Below are 20,000 nucleotides of genomic sequence, written 5' to 3'. Positions count from 1 at the left end.
CAAGAATCAAGGTTAACCTCATTTATTTGTTATAAGTCTATTCTGAACTAATACCGTGGAATTATGTTATATCTCATTTGGTTATTGAAGATGGAATTTTACAGAATGGCCAATTTTCTTCCAAATAACAGATATTATTTAAATAGTAAAGAAAGACTAAGTATTTCAATGTGCAGTAAATTTATCAGAATAGAAGTAACTCTTCTTTAAATCACTGCACCAATAAAACTATAACATTGGTACTTATTATATGTACCATTACAAACACAGCAGTTTTAAATAAGTGCAGTATTATTTGCTGAGATATCAGGCGTGTGCCAAAAAAAATGAAGTGCACAGTGTGCAATGGTTTTCAAGTGTGCGCTTAGTCTAATATATGAATTGAATTAGAACTACTAACTTCAATTTGCCTTACAAGTCCCCTGAAGAATAATGCTTATATCAAGAACATTTTCTTACATGCAATTATTGTGTGTTATTTCTATCTGTACTGGCCAATAGCTAGAGAAGCATGATATATACACAATTCTTTTATGATTTGTTTGTGTCCCAATGCACAAAAACCTTCCAAAAGAGTGATTTAACTGCTAGTAATAACCTCAGCCTCCATGCCTATAGCACTCGAGGAAAGGCAGGGAAACCTCCACATCCATATTCTGGCAGATAGAGTTTGGATTGGACTTATATTGGATGACAGACTACCAGTGAATTTTGCAATCTCATTTGCCAGAATATTTATAGTGGAGTTTTGTTGGTATATCACTGGTTCACAATGATGGAGCAGCTATGGCAATAGCTTGATGCTGCGCCACTCTAATTACCACTGGTATCACAGCTACTTTGCATTAGAACAATGCAAATAGTCATTATTCATCATAAGCAATCCATTCATACTGGAATTGTATCAGCAAAATTATCTTTTTGTAAGATGTACTTAATTGAACATATAAGAGAGAAGCTGAGTCCCAGGGCAACTCTTGGATAATGGCCCATTGCTCAACGCTGCAAGTGCATGATGTCGTAGCAAGGATTGAAGTATTAAATGGTCACAAATTCATATATGACACATGATAATGAGAAATGTTAATATTAAAATCAAAGTTATGGAATTTTATGATAGCAATAACTAGGAGTTTGGTGTCTTGTGTCGTTCATATAGAATTCAGGATTATTTACTTTACCATTAAAGCAAATGAAAAATATTAGGTAGTATATTATCAGTACTGATAATTATGAGTAATGAAATTCTAACATTAAAGTAGAATAGATATTAATATAAATACTAGTTTGCATGTTAGCAAATGTATAGTTTGTTTTTAGATAATATTTGAAAAATATATTAGCATGTAATGCATAGACAGAAATATACTATGGTTTTATATAAGGTGAAATAATCAGAGGTGGGATTTTTTGCCTTTTTAGAAACCGAGGTTATGACTTGAAAACTTCAGCAAAATTTCCAAGTGATAAATTTACAAAATCTTTGTTTTTAGCTATTTATTTGACACTGTGTTGATTAGGACTTCAAAACAAAATCTGGTTGTTTAATTCTAGTAAAGGCTTACATTCCTGATTTAGATACTTGATTTATACTTTGGTCAAGAATATTTGCCTTAAATATGTTTTAAATCCTGGGAATGTAGCAATTAACTACCAAGTTCTTAAATTTTCTGTGAACCTTCTTGCTAATGTATTTACCCATAAAAACTCTGGGTTTCCAATATTTTTCTCCACCTCAGGAGATGATATTGATAACATTTTCACAGAGCTGGCCTTCAGCCAATTGGATCAATTGCTCCCAATTGGCTCCTAAAGGAGCCCCAGATAAAATGTAATCTAGTAACTCGTATGCATTTTTTACGCGCATATTTTGATTGCTCTGAATTCTACCATACAGATATAAAGTCTATTTTAGATTTTTTTTTTTACATATCTATAATTCTACAGACCTTGTTGCAGGATGGCCTGAAACCTGGGCTCACCAAAATTGTTCCCAATTGGGCCCCGCACCTCCTAAGGCCAGCTCTGCTTTTACAACAAGCTATTTTGTTTAACTCATTTACCATGAATGACATCAGATCACACCATCAGAAAATATCTCACATGATGGATGAAATCCTGTCACACCATGAAGTTTTGCTGTATATATACATTGTACATAGTTCTGTTTGTAGCTAAACATTATACATAGTTCTATTTGCATATACACATTTTCCTTGACTTTTTCTGGGAAAAAAATCACCCCTTAGAAAGAAAACTAATATTTTCTATGCATGTCCTTACAATTTAAATGCAATCATGCAAAACATATGCCTAGGGTGGGTGAAAATGACTCTGAAAGTTTCAGCATGGCCTTTTGGCCTAGGAAATCACATGATTGGAGTTCAGTAAATATTCACTTCATCTCGAATGGGATGAGGTACACAGACAATGAGGGGACGAGGCAGTTTCTTGAACATCATGTCCTAGTTAACTTGTGGTTGTATGATCTTAGATAAGTAAACAAAGACAGGATTGATACTTTCTTAAAAACATGATCAGTGCAAGTAAAGAAAGTTCCTAAATGTAGAATAGGAAATAAGAACATTATTAAATGTAAATCTCAATCTCAATCTCAAAATCCCTGCATCTAGGCTTAGTTGCTCGAGGGAGGATTAGGGTCTAAGTAACAGTGTTTTCAGTTGTATAGGTGTTTGTTGATATTATTTATTATTCTATGATGTGTTGAGGTAGCCTGTTCCAGTCATATATGATACATAGTAAGAGTGAATGCATCAGTGTTAGTGTGACAAGTAAGAAATTTGTTTTTGTGTGAGTTTCATATGTTTCAAGTATCTGCTGCCCTTAACTCCTTCGACACGAGGACACGTATACTGCGTCCTCGCAGCTAATCCCACTCTTATTACATAAGAGTGGGATTAGCTTATACCAGGGGAGGCACCGATGTGCCCTGCTAGCAATCATTTTATTATTTATTTATGGAACATTATGTAAAAATATAAAACTTATTATGATTAGTTTACCATACTATTTCAATCGTTTTCTTTGGTCATCTGAGTGAGGCCTCCCACCAAGGTCACTCTTTCCATTTTCCACCCAACCCATGTAAATAACTTGTCACATGCACAAGGGGGAAGAGGTTAACTATGCATATTTTGATATATAACACATGATGATTATTTTGAGGTTTTGGCTTAAAATATGTAGAGGTTTTGGCTTAAAACTTGTCATATTCAATAGCAACGTTTAAAATTTGGCGCGTGCCAGAAGCTCGGATGCGGAGTGGAGGGCGTTTTCTACTGCCTGTAGTGAAGGGGTTAACCCATTGGTCGCTTTTTTAATGAAATATGTATACAGTCGGATGACGGGTTTACATTGTTTGGCATGGTACCATTCGAGCCTACGACTGACTCTACCCTGGCAACAAATCATGCCATCTGCTGTCAATGAGTTCAGAATTGATGTTTGTTAGTGTCTGTGACAAATGAGACCAAGTTTATGAGGTGTGCTCATATAATGCCAAAATGAACCTGTAATTTGTTATTTCACCAGAAGGATGATAAACTAACAAGACAAAAAAAGGGTTCGCTGTTGAATGTTGGAAGAATTTTTACATTTCAGTAGGATATAAAACTCCCACCTATCACTTGGCAAATTACCTAGGAAATAGAATACTGCCCTGTAATTATGTAAAAGTCGAAAGCATGTGAGCATGTGTTTGTAATGTATGTGCATATGTATGCGTGGAGCAATGTCAAATATGTATATTTGATTTTGTATATATGTATATATGTATATATGTCTGATGCACAGACTGGTGTAAAATTCAATTTGAAATAGTGCCACAACTCGTTAAAGAATTGATGTGCAGTAACCAAAAGAGAAGTTGAACTGTATTTTATTATAATATATATTTTTTTTTATGTCAAATATGAATCCAGTCCAACAATGCTTTTTAGATTAATTGTTCCAAAAGCACAATTTCATTATGCCCCAGTCTGCATTATGCATTATCGATACCTGTTCTAGAAAGAGTTTCAAAGAGATATATGGCCCAGATCACAACTTGCCAACTTTTTCATACTTACCATGATCTTGATAAAAGAAAGAAAGAAAAAAATAGCGATATTAAAGGAAACTCACAAGCATTTGATTGTAAGTTGATACCGGCAGTGTAGTAGTTGCTGTATTTCCTGGTAATGTTGAGGTAAAGCCATTACTTAGCCACCCAAGGTATATTTTGAGTTTATAGTTTATTGTTAATTGTCCTGTCGTGGGAAAAGGAAAGAAGAGTTACTTTGTTTCTTCTATATACAAAAAAAAGAAAGAAAGATGTTATTATTGTTTTTATTGATTTATTTTTATATTATTGAATATTATTGTTTTTTTATCATTTATAGCAGTAATAGTAGATATGATATGGAATATGATAGTAGTAGTAAAATTGTAGATCATTAAATGGTAGTGGTAGTGGTTTTGTATAGTAATAGTAGTAGCGCTGGTTATTAAGGTTTGGTGACACTGGAAATTAAGATATTTCAATACTTATATAGATTACCTGTTACTTTTTCTGCAATATAGTCTTTTATGTAGTGTTAGCACCTGTATAAGTACAGTGAGAATATTTTTAGGTTTAGCAGTATACTTATATTCTGTATATTAATTCCTCTGATTTACCTGTTCAATTCTTTTTCTGAGTATTTTTGATTATGGAGACAAATCAGTTTAATTTTTTTCTCTTTCTTTTACCACCCTTTAATCTGTTGCTTAAAGGAATGTCTCACCATAGCAAACCCTCTTCCTGCATTCTCCTCGCAGTTAAGAAGCAGACAACCCATTTGCGGCAGGCCAAGCTGCAGGGCGGAACCAAGCAACCGCCACGAGAGAAACTGGGGATGCCGAAGATTGGAAAAACACCTCACAGTTACACTCCCATCCCCCCCCAGGCTAGGCTCTCAGAGTCGAAGGTGGGGCATCAGAACGAGTCAGACACTTTGGTATTTTTTATTTTATTTTTTTATTATTATTTCTTTTTTTTTGTGTGTGTGGGATGTGATGATGAGCTAGAACTGATTATAAGAAAAGGATGATAATAAAAGGAAAAATGAATGTGCCAATTCTTATGCAAATGTTTAGTTTATTGGAATAATTTATAACAATCTATTTTTTGCCTTTTGTTATAACTGATTGAAAATTCAGTTAGTTGGTGTGGTATTGCATTTTGAAATAATAGATGCAGTATTACTGGCCACATTTGAATCTGTTCTAGATCACATTCATTCTCATTCATGGCAATGTTGTAACAAAATCTATTGATTACTTTGTGATATTTGATAGAGGCTTTCTGATGCCCCTCTTGACACAAGCAACTTAAGGGGCATTCTCTGGTTCTTCATATCATATTCAAGACAACAAGTCTACATAACAAAACTCTTAGACAGTACTAATATTTTTAACAATCTTTTAGTCTTTCCTTTTGCTTATAAATTTGCATCCAGTAAATATTCATAATAGCTTTTGGTAATGCTTCAAAACAAAAATTTAGCATGATGTTTAACAAATAACTCTACATATGACTATACACACAATGACATCACTTTCTTTTAACGCACTAGAAATAAATATATGTATTCATAATCGATGCTCTCATCTAAGGGAGATGATGTACCAAGTTCCTGCAGTTTATTTATTTTCAACAAATATTTTAGGAGCAAGATTATCCCAGTAGTTCCTCCCCGTCATCAGAGCATCAAAGCCCAGAGCACCTCCAGAGCAGCTCGCAGTCTGTCTCCCCCACACCCCCCTCTCCCTGCAAATCACCCACAGGTAAGAATTGATCTTTGTGATGCAGAAATTAAGTGATTCTTTGGAAGTTTTGGTGATGTATTGTGCTCTTACCTGTGAATTGTTCTTTTTCTATTTCTTTCTCTTTTTCTCTCTTTCTTTTTCCTTCTCTCTTTCTCTCTTTTCTTATTCTTTTTCCTTCTCTCTTTCTTTTTCCTTCTCTCTTTCTTTCTTTCTCTTCTCTCTTCACTCTCTTTTTCGTTCTCATTCTCTCTTTTTCTTTTTTCCTTCTCTTTCTTTCTCTTTCTCTCGTTTTCTTTCTCTCTCTCTCTCTTTTTCTTTTTCTCTTCTCTTCTCTTCTCTCTCTTTTTCTTTTTCTCTTCTCTTCTCTCTCTTTTTCTTTTTCTCTTCTCTTCTCTCTCTTTTTCTTTTTCTCTTCTCTTCTCTCTCTTTTTCTTTTTCTCTTCTCTTCTCTCTCTTTTTCTTTTTCTCTTCTCTTCTCTCTCTTTTTCTTTTTCTCTTCTCTTCTCTCTCTTTCTCTCTTATTCTCTCTTATTCTCTCATTCTCACATTCTCTTGTTTTCACATTCTATCGTTCTCTCTCTCGCTCGGTCTCTCTCTCTCTCTCTCTCTCTCTCTCTCTCTCTCTCTCTCTCTCTCTCTCTCTCTCTCTCTCTCTCTCTCTCTCTCTCTCTCTCCCTTTCTCTTTCTCTTTCTCTTTCTTGTACTCTCTCCCTTGTTCTATCTCTCTCACTCTCTCTATCACGCTCTCTCTCATTCTCTCTCTCTCTCTCTTGCTCCCCCCTTCTTAGTCCTTGGACAGGGAGCGGGTGAAGTGCCTTGGGCTTCCCAGCAAATCTTACGTATCTCTTGTGTATTACACATCTCTTATTCTCTCATTCTCACATTCTCTTGTTTTCACATTCTATCGTTCTCTCTCTAGCTCGGTCTCTCTCTCTCTCTCTCTCTCTCTCTCTCTCTCTCTCTCTCTCTCTCTCCCTCTCTCTCTCTCTCTCTCTCTCTCTCTCTCTCTCTCTCTCTCTCTCTCTCTCTCTCTCTCTCTCTCTCTCTCTCTCTCTCTCTCTCTCTCTCTCTCTCTCTCTCTCTCTCCCTTTCTCTTTCTCTTTCTCTTTCTTGTACTCTCTCCCTTGTTCTATCTCTCTCACTCTCTCTATCACGCTCTCTCTCATTCTCTCTCTCTCTCTCTTGCTCCCCCCTTCTTAGTCCTTGGACAGGGAGCGGGTGAAGTGCCTTGGGCTTTCCAGCAAATCTTACGTATCTCTTGTGTATTACACATCTCTTATTCTCTCATTCTCACATTCTCTTGTTTTCACATTCTATCGTTCTCTCTCTAGCTCGGTCTCTCTCTCTCTCTCTCTCTCTCTCTCTCTCTCTCTCTCTCTCTCTCTCTCTCTCTCTCTCTCTCTCTCTCTCTCTCTCTCTCTCTCTCTCTCTCTCTCTCTCTCTCTCTCTCTCTCTCTCTCTCTCTCTCTCTCTCTCTCTCTCTCTCTCTCTCTCTCTCTCTCTCTCTCTCTCTCTCTCTCTCTCTCTCTCTCTCTTTCTTTCTTTCTTTCTTGCACTCTCTCCCTTGTTCTCTCTCTCTCACTCTCTCCCTTGTTCTCTCTCTCTCACTCTCTCTATCTCGCTCTCTCTCATTCTCTCTCGCTCTCTCTTGCTCCCCCCTTCTTAGTCCTTGGACAGGGAGCGGGTGAAGTGCCTTGGGCTTTCCAGCAAATCTTACGCATCTCTTGTGTATTACGAGTGTTTGATTTTTAAGGCTGTGTGATTATATTACATAGTGCCCTAGCGTATTCACTGGTGACCACAGAGAAGCTCTAAATTGCTTCACAGAGTAATATCAGTTTGCCAGGTGTCAACATGGCTCCTGTTTCCACATTGGTGTCCCTGGATTCTGATCTGGCAACTGACATAATGGGCTGGATCAGTCATGAAGCGACCCAGAAATGACACCAAGAGTGAAAACCCCAGTGACACAAGAAGCGACTTTGAAAGAGAGGAAAGAAGATTGAAGGACGATGATATGGAAGCCAATGTTTTGGTGAAAAGGCGAAGAGTGATGTCTGCTGGTTGCCCTCATGAAAGAAGTCCCAGAGAACGTCCATATCTGGAGCAGGGTACAGGAGGGTGGTGCCATATGTAGAGCTGCCAGTCCTGTGCCTCAAGTGCAGCAGATAATGACACAAGTTGTGGACCTGTAAGCAGGACACCAGATGCAGATTCCGTAGCAGGAAGCATGACTCCAGGATCTGCAGGGCAAGAATAGACAAAGGACAGAGGGTGAAATCTTGTTGCTGCAACTGTGGAGACTTGCAGAATGCTGGGTCTCTATCATACAAGGCAAGGCTAAGGGTGAAACATAATTCCTTGGCTTCCCATAAAGAAACCAAGGAAAAGGCAAGAGGACTGACCACCAGACAACCTGAGCAGGAGAGTATTTCTATACCACTCCCCAATGCTTGGTTGCAAGGCCAACCATGAGGACTGCAACTCCAGGAAAAGGACAGGAATGCCATGAACGGACAAACTAACAGCCAGATGAGAGAGGATATTGCTGCCAAGGAAACAATGAGAGACAGTGATGCAGATTCTCTGGTACAAGAGATATCTGCAATTGCTGGAATGTTGCATACATTAGTGCAAAGGATGGATACAATTGAAAAAAGGGTTGAGACAGTGATGGATAGTGGTATAGAAGACAACTAAAAGGAAGTGAAGGCTGAGGAAGAAAATTCCCATGCAAGAAACCTCACTATAAGACAACAATGATCTGGTGGAAAGCAAAATTACGATTAAGGGCAAAGAAAGAAAAATAATACTGAGTGTAGTGGAAAGAACAACATCAGCGAACTTCAGATCATTGTTACTCTCTCTCTCTCTCTCTCTCTCTCTCTCTCTCTCTCTCTCTCTCTCTCTCTCTCTCTTGCTCTCTCTCTCTCTCTTGCTCTCTCTCTCTCTCTTGCTCTCTCTCTCTCTCTTGCTCTCTCTCTCTCTTGCTCTCTCTCTTGCTCTCTCTCTCTCTCTCTTGCTCTCTCTCTCTCTCTCTCTCTTGCTCTCTCTCTCTCTCTCTCTCTCTCTCTCTCTCTCTCTCTCCTCTCTCTCTCTCTCTCCTCTCTCTCTCTTCTCTCTCTCTCTCTCCCTTCTCTCTCTCTCTCTCTCTCTCTCTCTCTCTCTCTCTCTCTCTCTCTCTCTCTCTCTCTCTCTCTCTCTCTCTCTCTCTCTCTCTCTCTCTCTCTCTCTCTCTCTCTCTCTCTCTCTCTCTCTCTCTCTCTCTCTCTCTCTCTCTCTCTCTCTCTCTCTCTCTCTCTCTCTCTCCTCTCTCTCTCTCTCCCTCTCTCTCCCTCTCTCTCCCTCTCTCTCCCTCTCTCTCCCTCTCTCTCTCTCTCTCTCTCTCTCTCTCTCTCTCTCTCTCTCTCTCTCTCTCTCTCTCTCTCTCTCTCTCTCTCTCTCTCTCTCTCTCTCTCTCTCTCTCTCTCTCTCTCTCTCTCTCTCGCTCTCTCGCTCTTCACCTACAGTGAAGACCAGACCAAAAACATTAATGAATCCATACCAGATTAATGATCAGCTATACGGGAAATGTGAGCAGTCTCTTTATTGACTGAATCCTATGCAAATGAGTGAGGTTTGTGTGAGCGATGTTTTGGTGAAAGACCTGACCTCAGGAGACTTGTTTAATCCATTAGCAGCGGATGGCATGATTTGCTGCAAAGGCAGAGTCGGTCATAGACACGGATGGCACCATGCCAGACATGTAAAACAGCCATCCTATTGCACAGACCTTTTTTTAATACCACGACCAATGGGTTAAGTGATCTGTTCTTCAGCCTGCTTTTCTGTTCTGACCGTAATGGACAAAATGGTATGTAATATAGACATGGACATTGAGAGAAAAAAGAAGGCAAAGAGACAATTAAGTAATGGGTCTATAGAAATTATATCACCAAGCCATCTATGTGCATTTTTTAAAAGGGATACGAAGCTAGACATGCATGGAGACAAATACCTGTAGGTGTCCTAAAGATGGCACCTTTTCACAAAACTAAAGGAGCCCTAGAATTAAAACTTGGTCAAAATGATGTCTATGTGTGGTGTAGGAATGAAGAAATTCTTATTCACATAACTACAATTGGAGCAGCAGAAGAAATACTTGGAAATAGCAAAGTGTATGGAAGAGAGCACTGTACCAACTGCATTGTGTTTGATGTCTCTAGAGAAATTGAAACTAATGAGATTACAGACTACAGTGATTACATTTTAAGTGTTAAAAGTATTAACCCATACATGCTGGGGGCATTCCAGCCTTGCAAGTTACAATGCAGGGGCTCTCGAACGCATAGGCCTAAATCAATTAACCCATTCACGCCGGTTGACGTGATAGCACGTATTGTGGTTTTCGCGTCAGACGCCCTGGACGCGCTATGAGGGGAAGCCGCGCGCTCGGGTAGAGCGAGCGGGCAACCGAGGCTTGCGGCTTGTGCGCCCGAGAATCTCGAGGCGTTAGGCTTATGCGTTCGAGAACCCCGGTATTGCGACCGCGCAAAGCCGGAACTGCGTGAATGGGTTAAATGATTGACGCCATATAACGGCACCCAGCGAACGGGCCTTGAATGCGCGGTACCCGTGGTGTACCACCCATCCAGAGAGGGTTAAGATTAATGGTACAATGACAGCCACTCATCATAACATACAAAGGTGAGAAAATTCTCCAAACTATTAAAATTATTGAAGGCATAGGATCCTTCAGGTATGCTGTATTTAAATCACTCACTTCATATTGCTCCAACAGCTCAAAATGGGGACACGGGGTATGTGTAAGAGCTTACAAGCAGCCATGATGCTGCTAATCATACAACTTGGAAATGTGTTAATTGTAGACATGAACACAATTCAAATTCTTCATTATGTGTATATTATCTGAAAGGCAGAAAGAAAAATAATCACTGAAGAAGCAACAGGCTTCTTCAGTGTCACATGGCATCACACCTCCTGAACTTAGTGACAAGAAAGAATTCCCCCAATTTGGAAAAACTAATGCAGCCAGCCATACTATCCCAAAACAGAAGGCCCCACTGGCCTACGTATCAGTTTCAGTTCCTAGCCTGGTGCTAGCTTCAGCAGTAGTGTCAGCAACTATTATAGTAAGACTCAGCTTGCTTTAATGCCTACTTCAATATCAGCACCAGCCAGGAAAGTAAGGACCTGCTACAAATGTTACTACAGAAGATTGAACAGATGGTGCATATGATGCAGCAACAGTTTGCTCAGCAAATCCAGTTTCAGGAGAGGATGTTTATACTTGTCTTCAGACAACCTGTCATAGACCTTGGAAATCATGAATTGACATGTGATAGACCACAGTGATATGAGAGAGATGATAGTTTAATGAAACACTGGACATGTTTTATATGATCAATTATATGTATGTGTGTGTGTATGCTTTATATCATATGTGACTTCAGTTAGCAATTGAGGTAAGCACTACAGTGCAGCCCCTCATGCATGTATGCTCAACTCTTTCCCGACGGGCCCAGCGGTAAGTGGAAACCCCCTACGCTGGGCCTATGCAATATTGCATCAGGAACGTCACACTGGTGCATCACCCCGTCATCGAGCGTTTAGCCATGTCATACGGGTGTGACGCACCGTCATCAAAGGGTTAATGTTTGACTATGGCCTTCCTAAGTCAATAGAAGTTCAGCCAGGTTGAGTAGTTGTTATGATAACTTTCTCTGGCTTTATGCAGGCATGTAAACTGTTCTGTAAATAAATGTTTTAAATCAAATCAAACTCTCTTTTTCTTTCTTTTTCTCTCTTTCTCTTTATTTTTCTCTTTTATTCTTACTTCTTTCCCCTCCCTCCATCCCTGTATAACTTGCTGTTATTTTGGAGTGAAATCAGTTTTTTCTCATGAGTAAGTGGTAAAGAGTAACTGAAACCTTTGCCAGGGAAAGAGTACAAAAGATGTCAGAAAACTCAGTATTATTGACTGGCGATGGCCTCACTTGTGTGGAAAATATTTTTGTGGAAGGCTACTTCTCTCCTTTGGCAGAAATGGATACTGGATAGCCATGTTAGGATCATACAAACAATGACCAAATGAAGAGAAAAGGAAAGAGGCAGCTATCTGAGGCCTTTATGAATATTAATCTAAGGGATATATTAGTGTATTCTTTAACCTGTTAACCCAAATGCTCCGGGTTGTTGATAATTGGTGCGCGATGCATTTCTGGGAGGCTACCGTGTAGGCCTTAACTCATGCCGGGGTCTTATCTTATGACACCCGGCATCGAGGTGCCGTCACCTTACATGACGACCGGAATTTGGGCCAGGAAGTCTTCACTGCATGCCATCCGGAGGATTTGGGTTAATGACAGATGATGTGATGTCACGTCATGGCCTGGCTGGTCTTCCTGCCAGGTATGTGATATCATATCATGGCTCTTTGTATGGCTGGCATGCCGGGTGATGGGGTGCTAGCAGCTTCTCATCACTTCAGTGGATTCATTGAGTTTTACTTTTGTTAGAGACAGAACTGTACAATAAAACAGAGAGTCCTGGAACTCAAACTAAGCTGTAATAACATAGATCATATTTTCAAGCATAAGATGCACTCTTGTTTCTAAAAGACATATAAATGGTTTTCTCTTTGAAAAATACTATGTATTTTCAGGCATATATTCACTGCAATTCGTTTGTTTGTTTCATAGACAAAAATGGAGTGATGGGCAAGCTCACTTTGTCCATGAAATTTTTTGATTGTGAAATTATAATAAGCTCCCATGTCACAGAGAACCTTGTGTATTTAAACATATCATGTTGTCCAGTACATGAAATAACATTTTTTATTTATTTCAGTAAAAGTTTCTGCCTCATTCACTATAATTTCATTAAATATTAAACTGAATGGGAAAGGAATAAAAACTGTTCATATAAACTGAATATACAGGAATTTTTGTTAAATAAAAGTATAGGTCTTATAAATATTTTGATCATCATGAAAAATAAATCGGGTACCAGTAAATCATCATGAGTTACTGATAGAATTAAAGTTATAATGTTGTATTATTGTAAAAAACAAGAATGGCAGAAACTAGTGCTATTTAATTTTAACATAATATTGCTTGATATAAATTATTTGTATTACTAAAATCAACTGAATATTTGTGTTCCTTGCACTATAACCAACAGCCTAGCCCTCTGCTCTACTGACTAGAGGACATCTTATGCACCAGCAAATACAGTATAGTATGTAGGTTGTAAGAATTAGGAAATTGTTTCTCATATCTCAACTGTAAGAGGACTGAGAAAAGAAAGGTCAGTGAAACACTGTAAGTGTTTTTGATGTCCAAAGGGAAAGCAGAGCAAATGAAATAACTTTTTTTTTTTGAAATGTTAATTGTGCTAAAAATATTAGAATTAACTGAAAGATCATTTAATGTTCTTCAAATTTTGCTTAGAACATTTGAAATGAGGTTAATAATCATGTAGGGAAAAATGGTCCTCTTAACCTGTTGCTGACAAGGTGGTTTTGACTCCATCTGGTTTAAATGCCAAACTATTCGCCCGCTCTGGCCGTGGCCAACTGCTACGCACCAGATCACCCGGCCATACAGAAAGCTATGCCAAAATATCTCATCCCTGGCGGCAGTTACTGCTACCACTTGATGTGATATCTTGTCACCCGGCATTCACGAGTTAAAGCAAAAGAAGTTCAGCCAGTTTTTGTACATGTACAGACATCTATCCCTGTTTTTAGCATGGCCCATAATATGCTCTATAAATATATGTTGTGCCTGTTTCCTCCTTGCTGATGGTAGGAACTGGTGAGTAAGTAAGTAACAGATGAAACTATGATGATGATTTGTTGTCAGTAATATACCATCAGTTTTGCAACCAGAAATGGAACACAAAATACTATATCTGTTTTTATTGTGTTGTAACTGATAGCTCTGGAATCAAGATATTACCTCTAACAAAAGGAACACAAGCAAGAAGCAAAGATTGTTTGCATGAGATAGTGGATTCCCCTAAGTTCTGAGATGTGACATCTTAAGATGTGACATCTTAGCATGGGCTAATCATCTTAAAATGTGCTTGTTTTCTGTTATTTTATAGACTTATAGAAAAAGAAGTATGAGTCTCTGTGTGGTTATTGTATATTAGCATTTAGGATAATAGGTCATCATAACTGAAAGAGTAAATAACGTAATTTCAACAAAGGGAAAATGCACGAAAACAGCAGCCATGGAAGGGTTAAGGAATGTTCTTCATTTAATGCTTGAAGGTGATTTTTGTAAAATAACCTACTACAAGCAGAATAAACTCTTCTCCAGTTGCATAAGGCATATCAGATCTAACACTCAGCAGTTAGATGATGTCTGATGTAAGCAAACCATCACTGGGTTGTAGTGAAATGCTCTTAACTATAACTCCAACAGTTTGCCTTTTCTTTATTTTTTCTTTGGAAGTGGCTAATTTTTTGTCTGCTTTATCCTAGTGTACTTTTCCTTTCAGATGTTTAAGGGTTGTATCATAGTTTCACTTAAAAACATTGAAAAACATAAGAAGATATTGACTTTGAACTTAAAATATAGTAAGCCATGCTTTTGTCTGTAAGTAAAGTATGTGTATAACTTTATTTCTATTAATAAATTGAGCAAAAAACAAGCAAACTTATTCTTAATTTTGAGCCCCCACCCCTCCAGCTGCCACCCTAAAAGTTTTGTCGCTGACTTCTGGAACTCTCCACCACCATTTTTATATCCCCTTTCTCCACAAACAGGAAGCCATGCCAAGAATGTCAAAATCCGTGTAAGAGAGAACAATTCCTATGAATTAGTGTCCACCAACGGCACAACAACCCCAGACCAGCTTGACAATCAGTCTGAGAGTGAGCATTTGATGGAAGAGAAGATGGATGAAGGTAGTGGCGGAAGAGGAGAGGGCGTCACGTTAGAAATGTTCCAGAAACGGCAGAAGATGATGGAGGAACAGAACAGACTGAGAAGAGAGATGCTTGCCAAGGCCATTGCAGATAGGTATGTTTGTGCTTTCTCTCTATTTTTATTTTAGTTTTTTTTTTTTTTTTTTTTCTTTATTCTATCTTTTATTTATTTATTTATTTTTTCTTTCTTTCTTTCTTTTTTTCTTAATTTCATTCTCCAATTGCTGGTAGATAAGGATTTTAGCTTTTGATTATTATTTTTTTTTTTCATTTACTTATGATCTACTTTTACTTATGATTTACTTATGAAATTATGATCTTTCTCTTATACTGTCTGCTTATTATTTTGTCATGAATAATTGTCAGGAAAGAAGGTGAAGAAAAAGAACACGCACATAAAGCTGAAAATTCTATTGTATTTCATGCCTACACGGTCATTTCTATGATTGCAAATGTTTGCTTCATTCATTGAACACCACTTCATTCTTCACCTATTTTTTTTTCTTCTTTCTTCAAATTGCAGGAGTCGCCGTACCCAATCAGAAGCTCAAAAACTGAAGCAGATCCAAGTGGAGTTGGCGAAGTTGGATTCCCTTCTCTCCACTGACGTGTCTATACTGCGAGACCAAATAGAAGTGGCTAGTCTGGAATTCAGCGAAGCGCAGTGAGTTTTGCTTTGTGTGTGTGTTTATGTGTGAGAGGGTGTATGTGAATTGGTGAATTCTACTCAGTGATAAGTAAATGTTATTTTAAAGTTTTACCAATTCAGACCTTTACTTTCTATTGCAGAAGTATTGAATTATATTTTGCAACATAGAATAGTCTTAATAAGCATCAAAATTAGTAGACTTCAAGTTAGTACATAATTTTTTTTTCTGTAGTTCATACTCATTAGCTTCTTGATGTTTTCCTTTTCTCATCTCTTCTTCTATTTTGTCTTTTACTTTTTTTTATTGTTCATGTCATCTCAAAGCTTCCAGTCTCTTTTGCGTATTTTTCTCCCTCCCGTCATCCATTTCTTTTCTTCCATCTCTATCATTTATCCCCCCACTCCCACAATTTCAGGAAGAGATACGACAAGGCCGAGAGGGAGTTCATTGAGGCCAAGCTCCAGCTATTCAACAAGCTGGAGAAGAAGGAGCTGCTGACGGAACACCTGTGCCGCATTATTGAGGCCAACGAGCAGAGGAAGGCTAACAAGCTCTCTGAACTCATGGCCAAGCTGGAGATGGTCGATGTGTCTGCGGAATTGCCCGAGCCCAGTGCAGGAGAGGTACTGGAAGATGAGATGGCCAACAGATAGCTAGTGGTTGGATGCTTGTGGAAAGGAGGAAAAATATTTTTGTTGTTATTAGCTTCTTTTCTCTCTCTCTCTCTCTCTCTCTCTTATTTTCTTCTCCCTTCCCTATGTACAGCTATGCTTTATAACATTTTGATAGTAGATTTAATTTTTCATTGTATTTTATTAATGATACCACATTCTACATACTGTGTAGGGTAGGACATATCCTCATTCTGCTAACCTTGTGCTTGCTTTTGTGCTGCTACTGTAGGTGTTGATTCCCTCTGCCAATGCTTTTATGTATCAGATATTTGCTTTGTTAATTTTCTGTCAATTTTTGGGTATTTTCATGCTTTTCGATTGTTTTGAGTGGCAATATATGTGAAGTGATAAAAATAATAAAAAATCATAATATATTTGCCTTGTGATATATATAGGTACTGTACTTATTTTTTTGCATTTTGCTTCTTAGGATTAAAATATAAATTGAAGGGGTTCTTTGGCAATCCTTAATTGTCATCATATTATTAAAGAATCTTTCTCTCTCCCTTTTTCCTCTCTTTTTTTTTCTCTTTTTCTTTACGCTTTCACTGCTTTGTCCACATCAAGTTTACCGAGGATGATCCATGGTGAGTCATGAACCTAATGCTTCTCATGCATGTGCATCTATGCTGATGACAGTAACTGCTTACACAGAAGCCTCCTTTTTTGATGAATGAGTTTAGGTTTGAAGTTTTTAATCTAGTATTGCTTATTTTATAGATAATGAAAACAATATTGATAATAAAAATATATTTGTTGTTTTTGCCCCGTCTAAATTGCTGTTCTTCCCTTGGTGAATATTTCAGGTTCTGCCCCAGCTAGCCAGCCTAGATGAGATCACATATGCAGCCTGCACTACCTTGAAAGATCCAAAGAAGATTGCACTCACAATTCAGCAGATTCAGGCAAAGAACAAGGGAGACATCCCAAAACCCATTCCAAAAGAGGAACCACAGAATGAAAAGGGTAGGAAGGATATAGAGGATAAGCAGGAGGCACAAGATAGTGTTGGGAAAAAAAGAGAAAATGAGACTGTACAGGAAAACAAGGATGATTCTCCAAAGGAAGGTAGTGTACCTGTGAAAGAAAACAGCACCGAGAGAACAAAAGAGACGAAAGAAAGCCTGTTGCAAACCCAAGCGGAAAGTGGAAAAGGTCCTTCATCTGGGGATGGCAATAACTCAGAAAGTTCAGAGAAAGACAACGACAAAAAGGAGATAAGAAAGGAAGGGGAAGAGCATGCAGAGAAAGGGATCTTAGAGGAGGCAGAGAAAGGTCCCAAGGAAGAACAAGGAGCTTCTAGTCTTCAGAACATCCCAGAAAGAATCAGTGCGGAGGAAGGGACCTGAGCAACGAAAGAGGCCTTTTTTTAAAAGCTTTATTTTTTTTTTTTTATGTCTTTCTTTCTTTTCTCTTTTTATCTCTTTCTTTAGTGTTTTAGTCAATGTAATAAGCTCCTTGCTGCATGACCCATAAGTGATTGATCAAATTTGTTAAGTTGTGGAGTCAAGTGTTATAAATGTCAGTGTGATGACAAGTGCAATATCAATTAAAACGTCTTCCTTGCAAATCAGGCACTCAGTAGTCTTGGTGTAGGTAATGTCAATATATCCTTCTGATTTCCCATTAAAGCCATGCAAAAATCAGCTTCCTTTTGGCATAGTCACCTCTTCTTGCATCGCTGCCATTTCATGTTCATATCTTGTTCTTTTCTTTCCATGCAATAAAATTCCTCTGCATGCAAACCAAGTGGCATAGGATACTTGCCATATCTATTGATGCTCATTTTATCAGGCACTTACACACTTCTCAGCTTCATTATGATCAGGGTTCTTCCCAATGACAAATCATGATGGTCAGATGTACTCAACTATTAGTTGTAATGTATTCATGTGGGCTATGAATGTATCAGTGTATTATTTGAATTAAGTGTGCCTGATGCTTTAATGTAGATGTTAATTGTATTACGGTATTAGATTTATATAGTCAGTTGTTATACAGTACACATACAATGCCAATCAACACAGTAAACACATATGTGATGCTCAAGTTTTCTCACAAGGAGAGCGATGATACTGAACTGCTGCTGTAAGCAAACAAGAAAGAAATGCAGCGTAACTGGAAACTGATCTGATTTATCCTAGCTTAATGAATCATTATTATTTTTGGGAAGGAAATTTTTGTTTGAGTTGAGATGATTGAATTTCCTATTTCTTCCTTTCTTTTAGTTTGATTGGATTTTTTTTTTTTTAAGGGTTGTTAATGAACATGATGTATGCATTAGACTCACAAAACCATGTTCATTCCTCAAAATCAAAGAGACAGTTGGTAATGGAAAGCCACACAAATCGCACAAATGAGGAATTGCCATTAGGGAAGTTTTACAATTAGGAAAAATAACCTCTATATGTTTTATAACATTTTGTGAGAAAGGACATTTGAAGGAAAGCACTAGAGCAAGTAAGAGCTGGACATATAGTAAAATTGTTGAATACATTTAAGTGGAAATTCTTTAGGTTTAAAGTTGATTCTTAAGGTATTTTGTAGGAGTCACCATTCTGTGAGCCAATATTATGTTTAGAATTATGTAACAGTTTGTATTTTTTCCTATGAGAGTTATAAGAGTTCCATTATTATATTGAAAACGGATTACATATTTATAAGTACAAATGGAAGGAGATATTCTTATTTATTTTTTAATTGCAATACATTTGATCATAATGTGATGAAAATATTATTATTATGATTATTATTTTTTTTATTTTTTTTATTATCATTATAGATATTAATTGTAGTTATTATTATAGATATCCTTATTTATTTTTGATTGCTTTATCTTTGCTTATGATATGCTTATGTTCAAGATATTATATTGTTGATTATTTTTATTGTGATGATAAGAGCAAGCTATAGTTGGTCTTAAAGTTAGAAAATTGTTACACAATTTTCTTTTCATATTTTCTCCACCGCCTCTTTCTATACCCCCTCTTCCTCTTTATCTACTCTGCATCCTTACCCTTTACTCTGCTGCCTCTACCTCCTCCTCCTTCCACTGGCATCATTTTCTTCCTCTTCCTCCTCTTCCCCCTGCTTCCTTCTTAAGTAATAGCTATCAAACTGCCAAGTGCCAAGCATTTACTTTTAATTGCTTTTCTGCCTAGCTAATTAATTGGAAAATCTTCTTTATAGAAGTCAAATGTTGTCTCGGAATCACAGACCCAAAATGATCCAGTTATGGTTTTTGGACCTCAATTGTAGTCAGTGATTGAATGTTTACATATAAATGTGTAAGTGTGTGTGGTATTTGTGTTTGTATGTGTGTGTATAAAGCAATCAAAGTCATGAATGTATTTTTCTTTTGCGCATATTGTATTTTTGATAACTTTAGCAGTGTCTTAGTACAGGAGTGACCTCCCACTTGTAGAGTTGACCGTCGTCTTCAAAGCAGTGTACACGTCAATGTGATATCAGACATGTAGATAGTTACATCTGATCTGGAAATCTCTCATCCTGTTGAAAGCAAATCTGGGCTTCCATGTCAAACAACTAATACCAGCTCCTGTGATGAGTTTAACATAGAAATAAAAGAAGAAGATGAAAATATTGATGCCAAAGCAGTGGAAGTAGGTGATTAAATTAAGTAATATTTGCTATCAAATATTTGATTTCTTAGCATACAGCTTCTACACTTTCTTGATTATGTTTTAACAGTTTTGTAATAAATTAGATATTGTATGTAATTTCATTTGTTATGAGTGATTGTTATGAATTAGATGAGAATCCATTTCTTATCTTCTTGGTATGATTGTTCATGGCATGTCATCTTCATTATTTATCATAGACATGATTTGTTGCCTCTTGATATCAGGGTGGAGAGGCAAAGGAACTGCTTTATATGAATTTGCAAGCTATAGTGGTGGTTATGTCCTG

General features: G+C 37.6%; 1 protein-coding gene across 2 annotated transcripts in view; it reads left to right on the top strand.

The window, feature by feature from the left end:
- Gorab (Golgin, RAB6 interacting) overlaps positions 1 to 20,000 on the top strand; it is a 20,928-nt gene that overhangs the window by 399 nt on the left and 529 nt on the right. The window contains exons 2-7 of one of the 2 annotated variants that reach the window (XM_043014059.2): positions 4,819 to 4,967; positions 5,709 to 5,826; positions 14,585 to 14,840; positions 15,270 to 15,410; positions 15,812 to 16,019; positions 16,877 to 20,000. The exon at positions 16,877 to 20,000 is cut by the window's right edge and continues 529 nt beyond it. In XM_043014059.2, the coding sequence (XP_042869993.2) occupies positions 4,819 to 4,967; positions 5,709 to 5,826; positions 14,585 to 14,840; positions 15,270 to 15,410; positions 15,812 to 16,019; positions 16,877 to 17,419 (1,415 nt within the window). In that variant the 3' untranslated portion in view covers positions 17,420 to 20,000. Of the gene's footprint in view, positions 1 to 4,818; positions 4,998 to 5,708; positions 5,827 to 14,584; positions 14,841 to 15,269; positions 15,411 to 15,811; positions 16,020 to 16,876 lie in introns of both variants that reach the window. The other variant, XM_043014058.2, reaches the window with a different exon arrangement.

The sequence above is a fragment of the Penaeus japonicus genome, unplaced genomic scaffold, assembly GCF_977035675.1.
Source record: "Penaeus japonicus unplaced genomic scaffold, GWHDUDI00000001_assembly GWHDUDI00000033, whole genome shotgun sequence".
NCBI classification, from domain to species: domain Eukaryota; kingdom Metazoa; phylum Arthropoda; class Malacostraca; order Decapoda; family Penaeidae; genus Penaeus; species Penaeus japonicus.
This window is presented reverse-complemented; position numbering and strand designations above follow the sequence as displayed.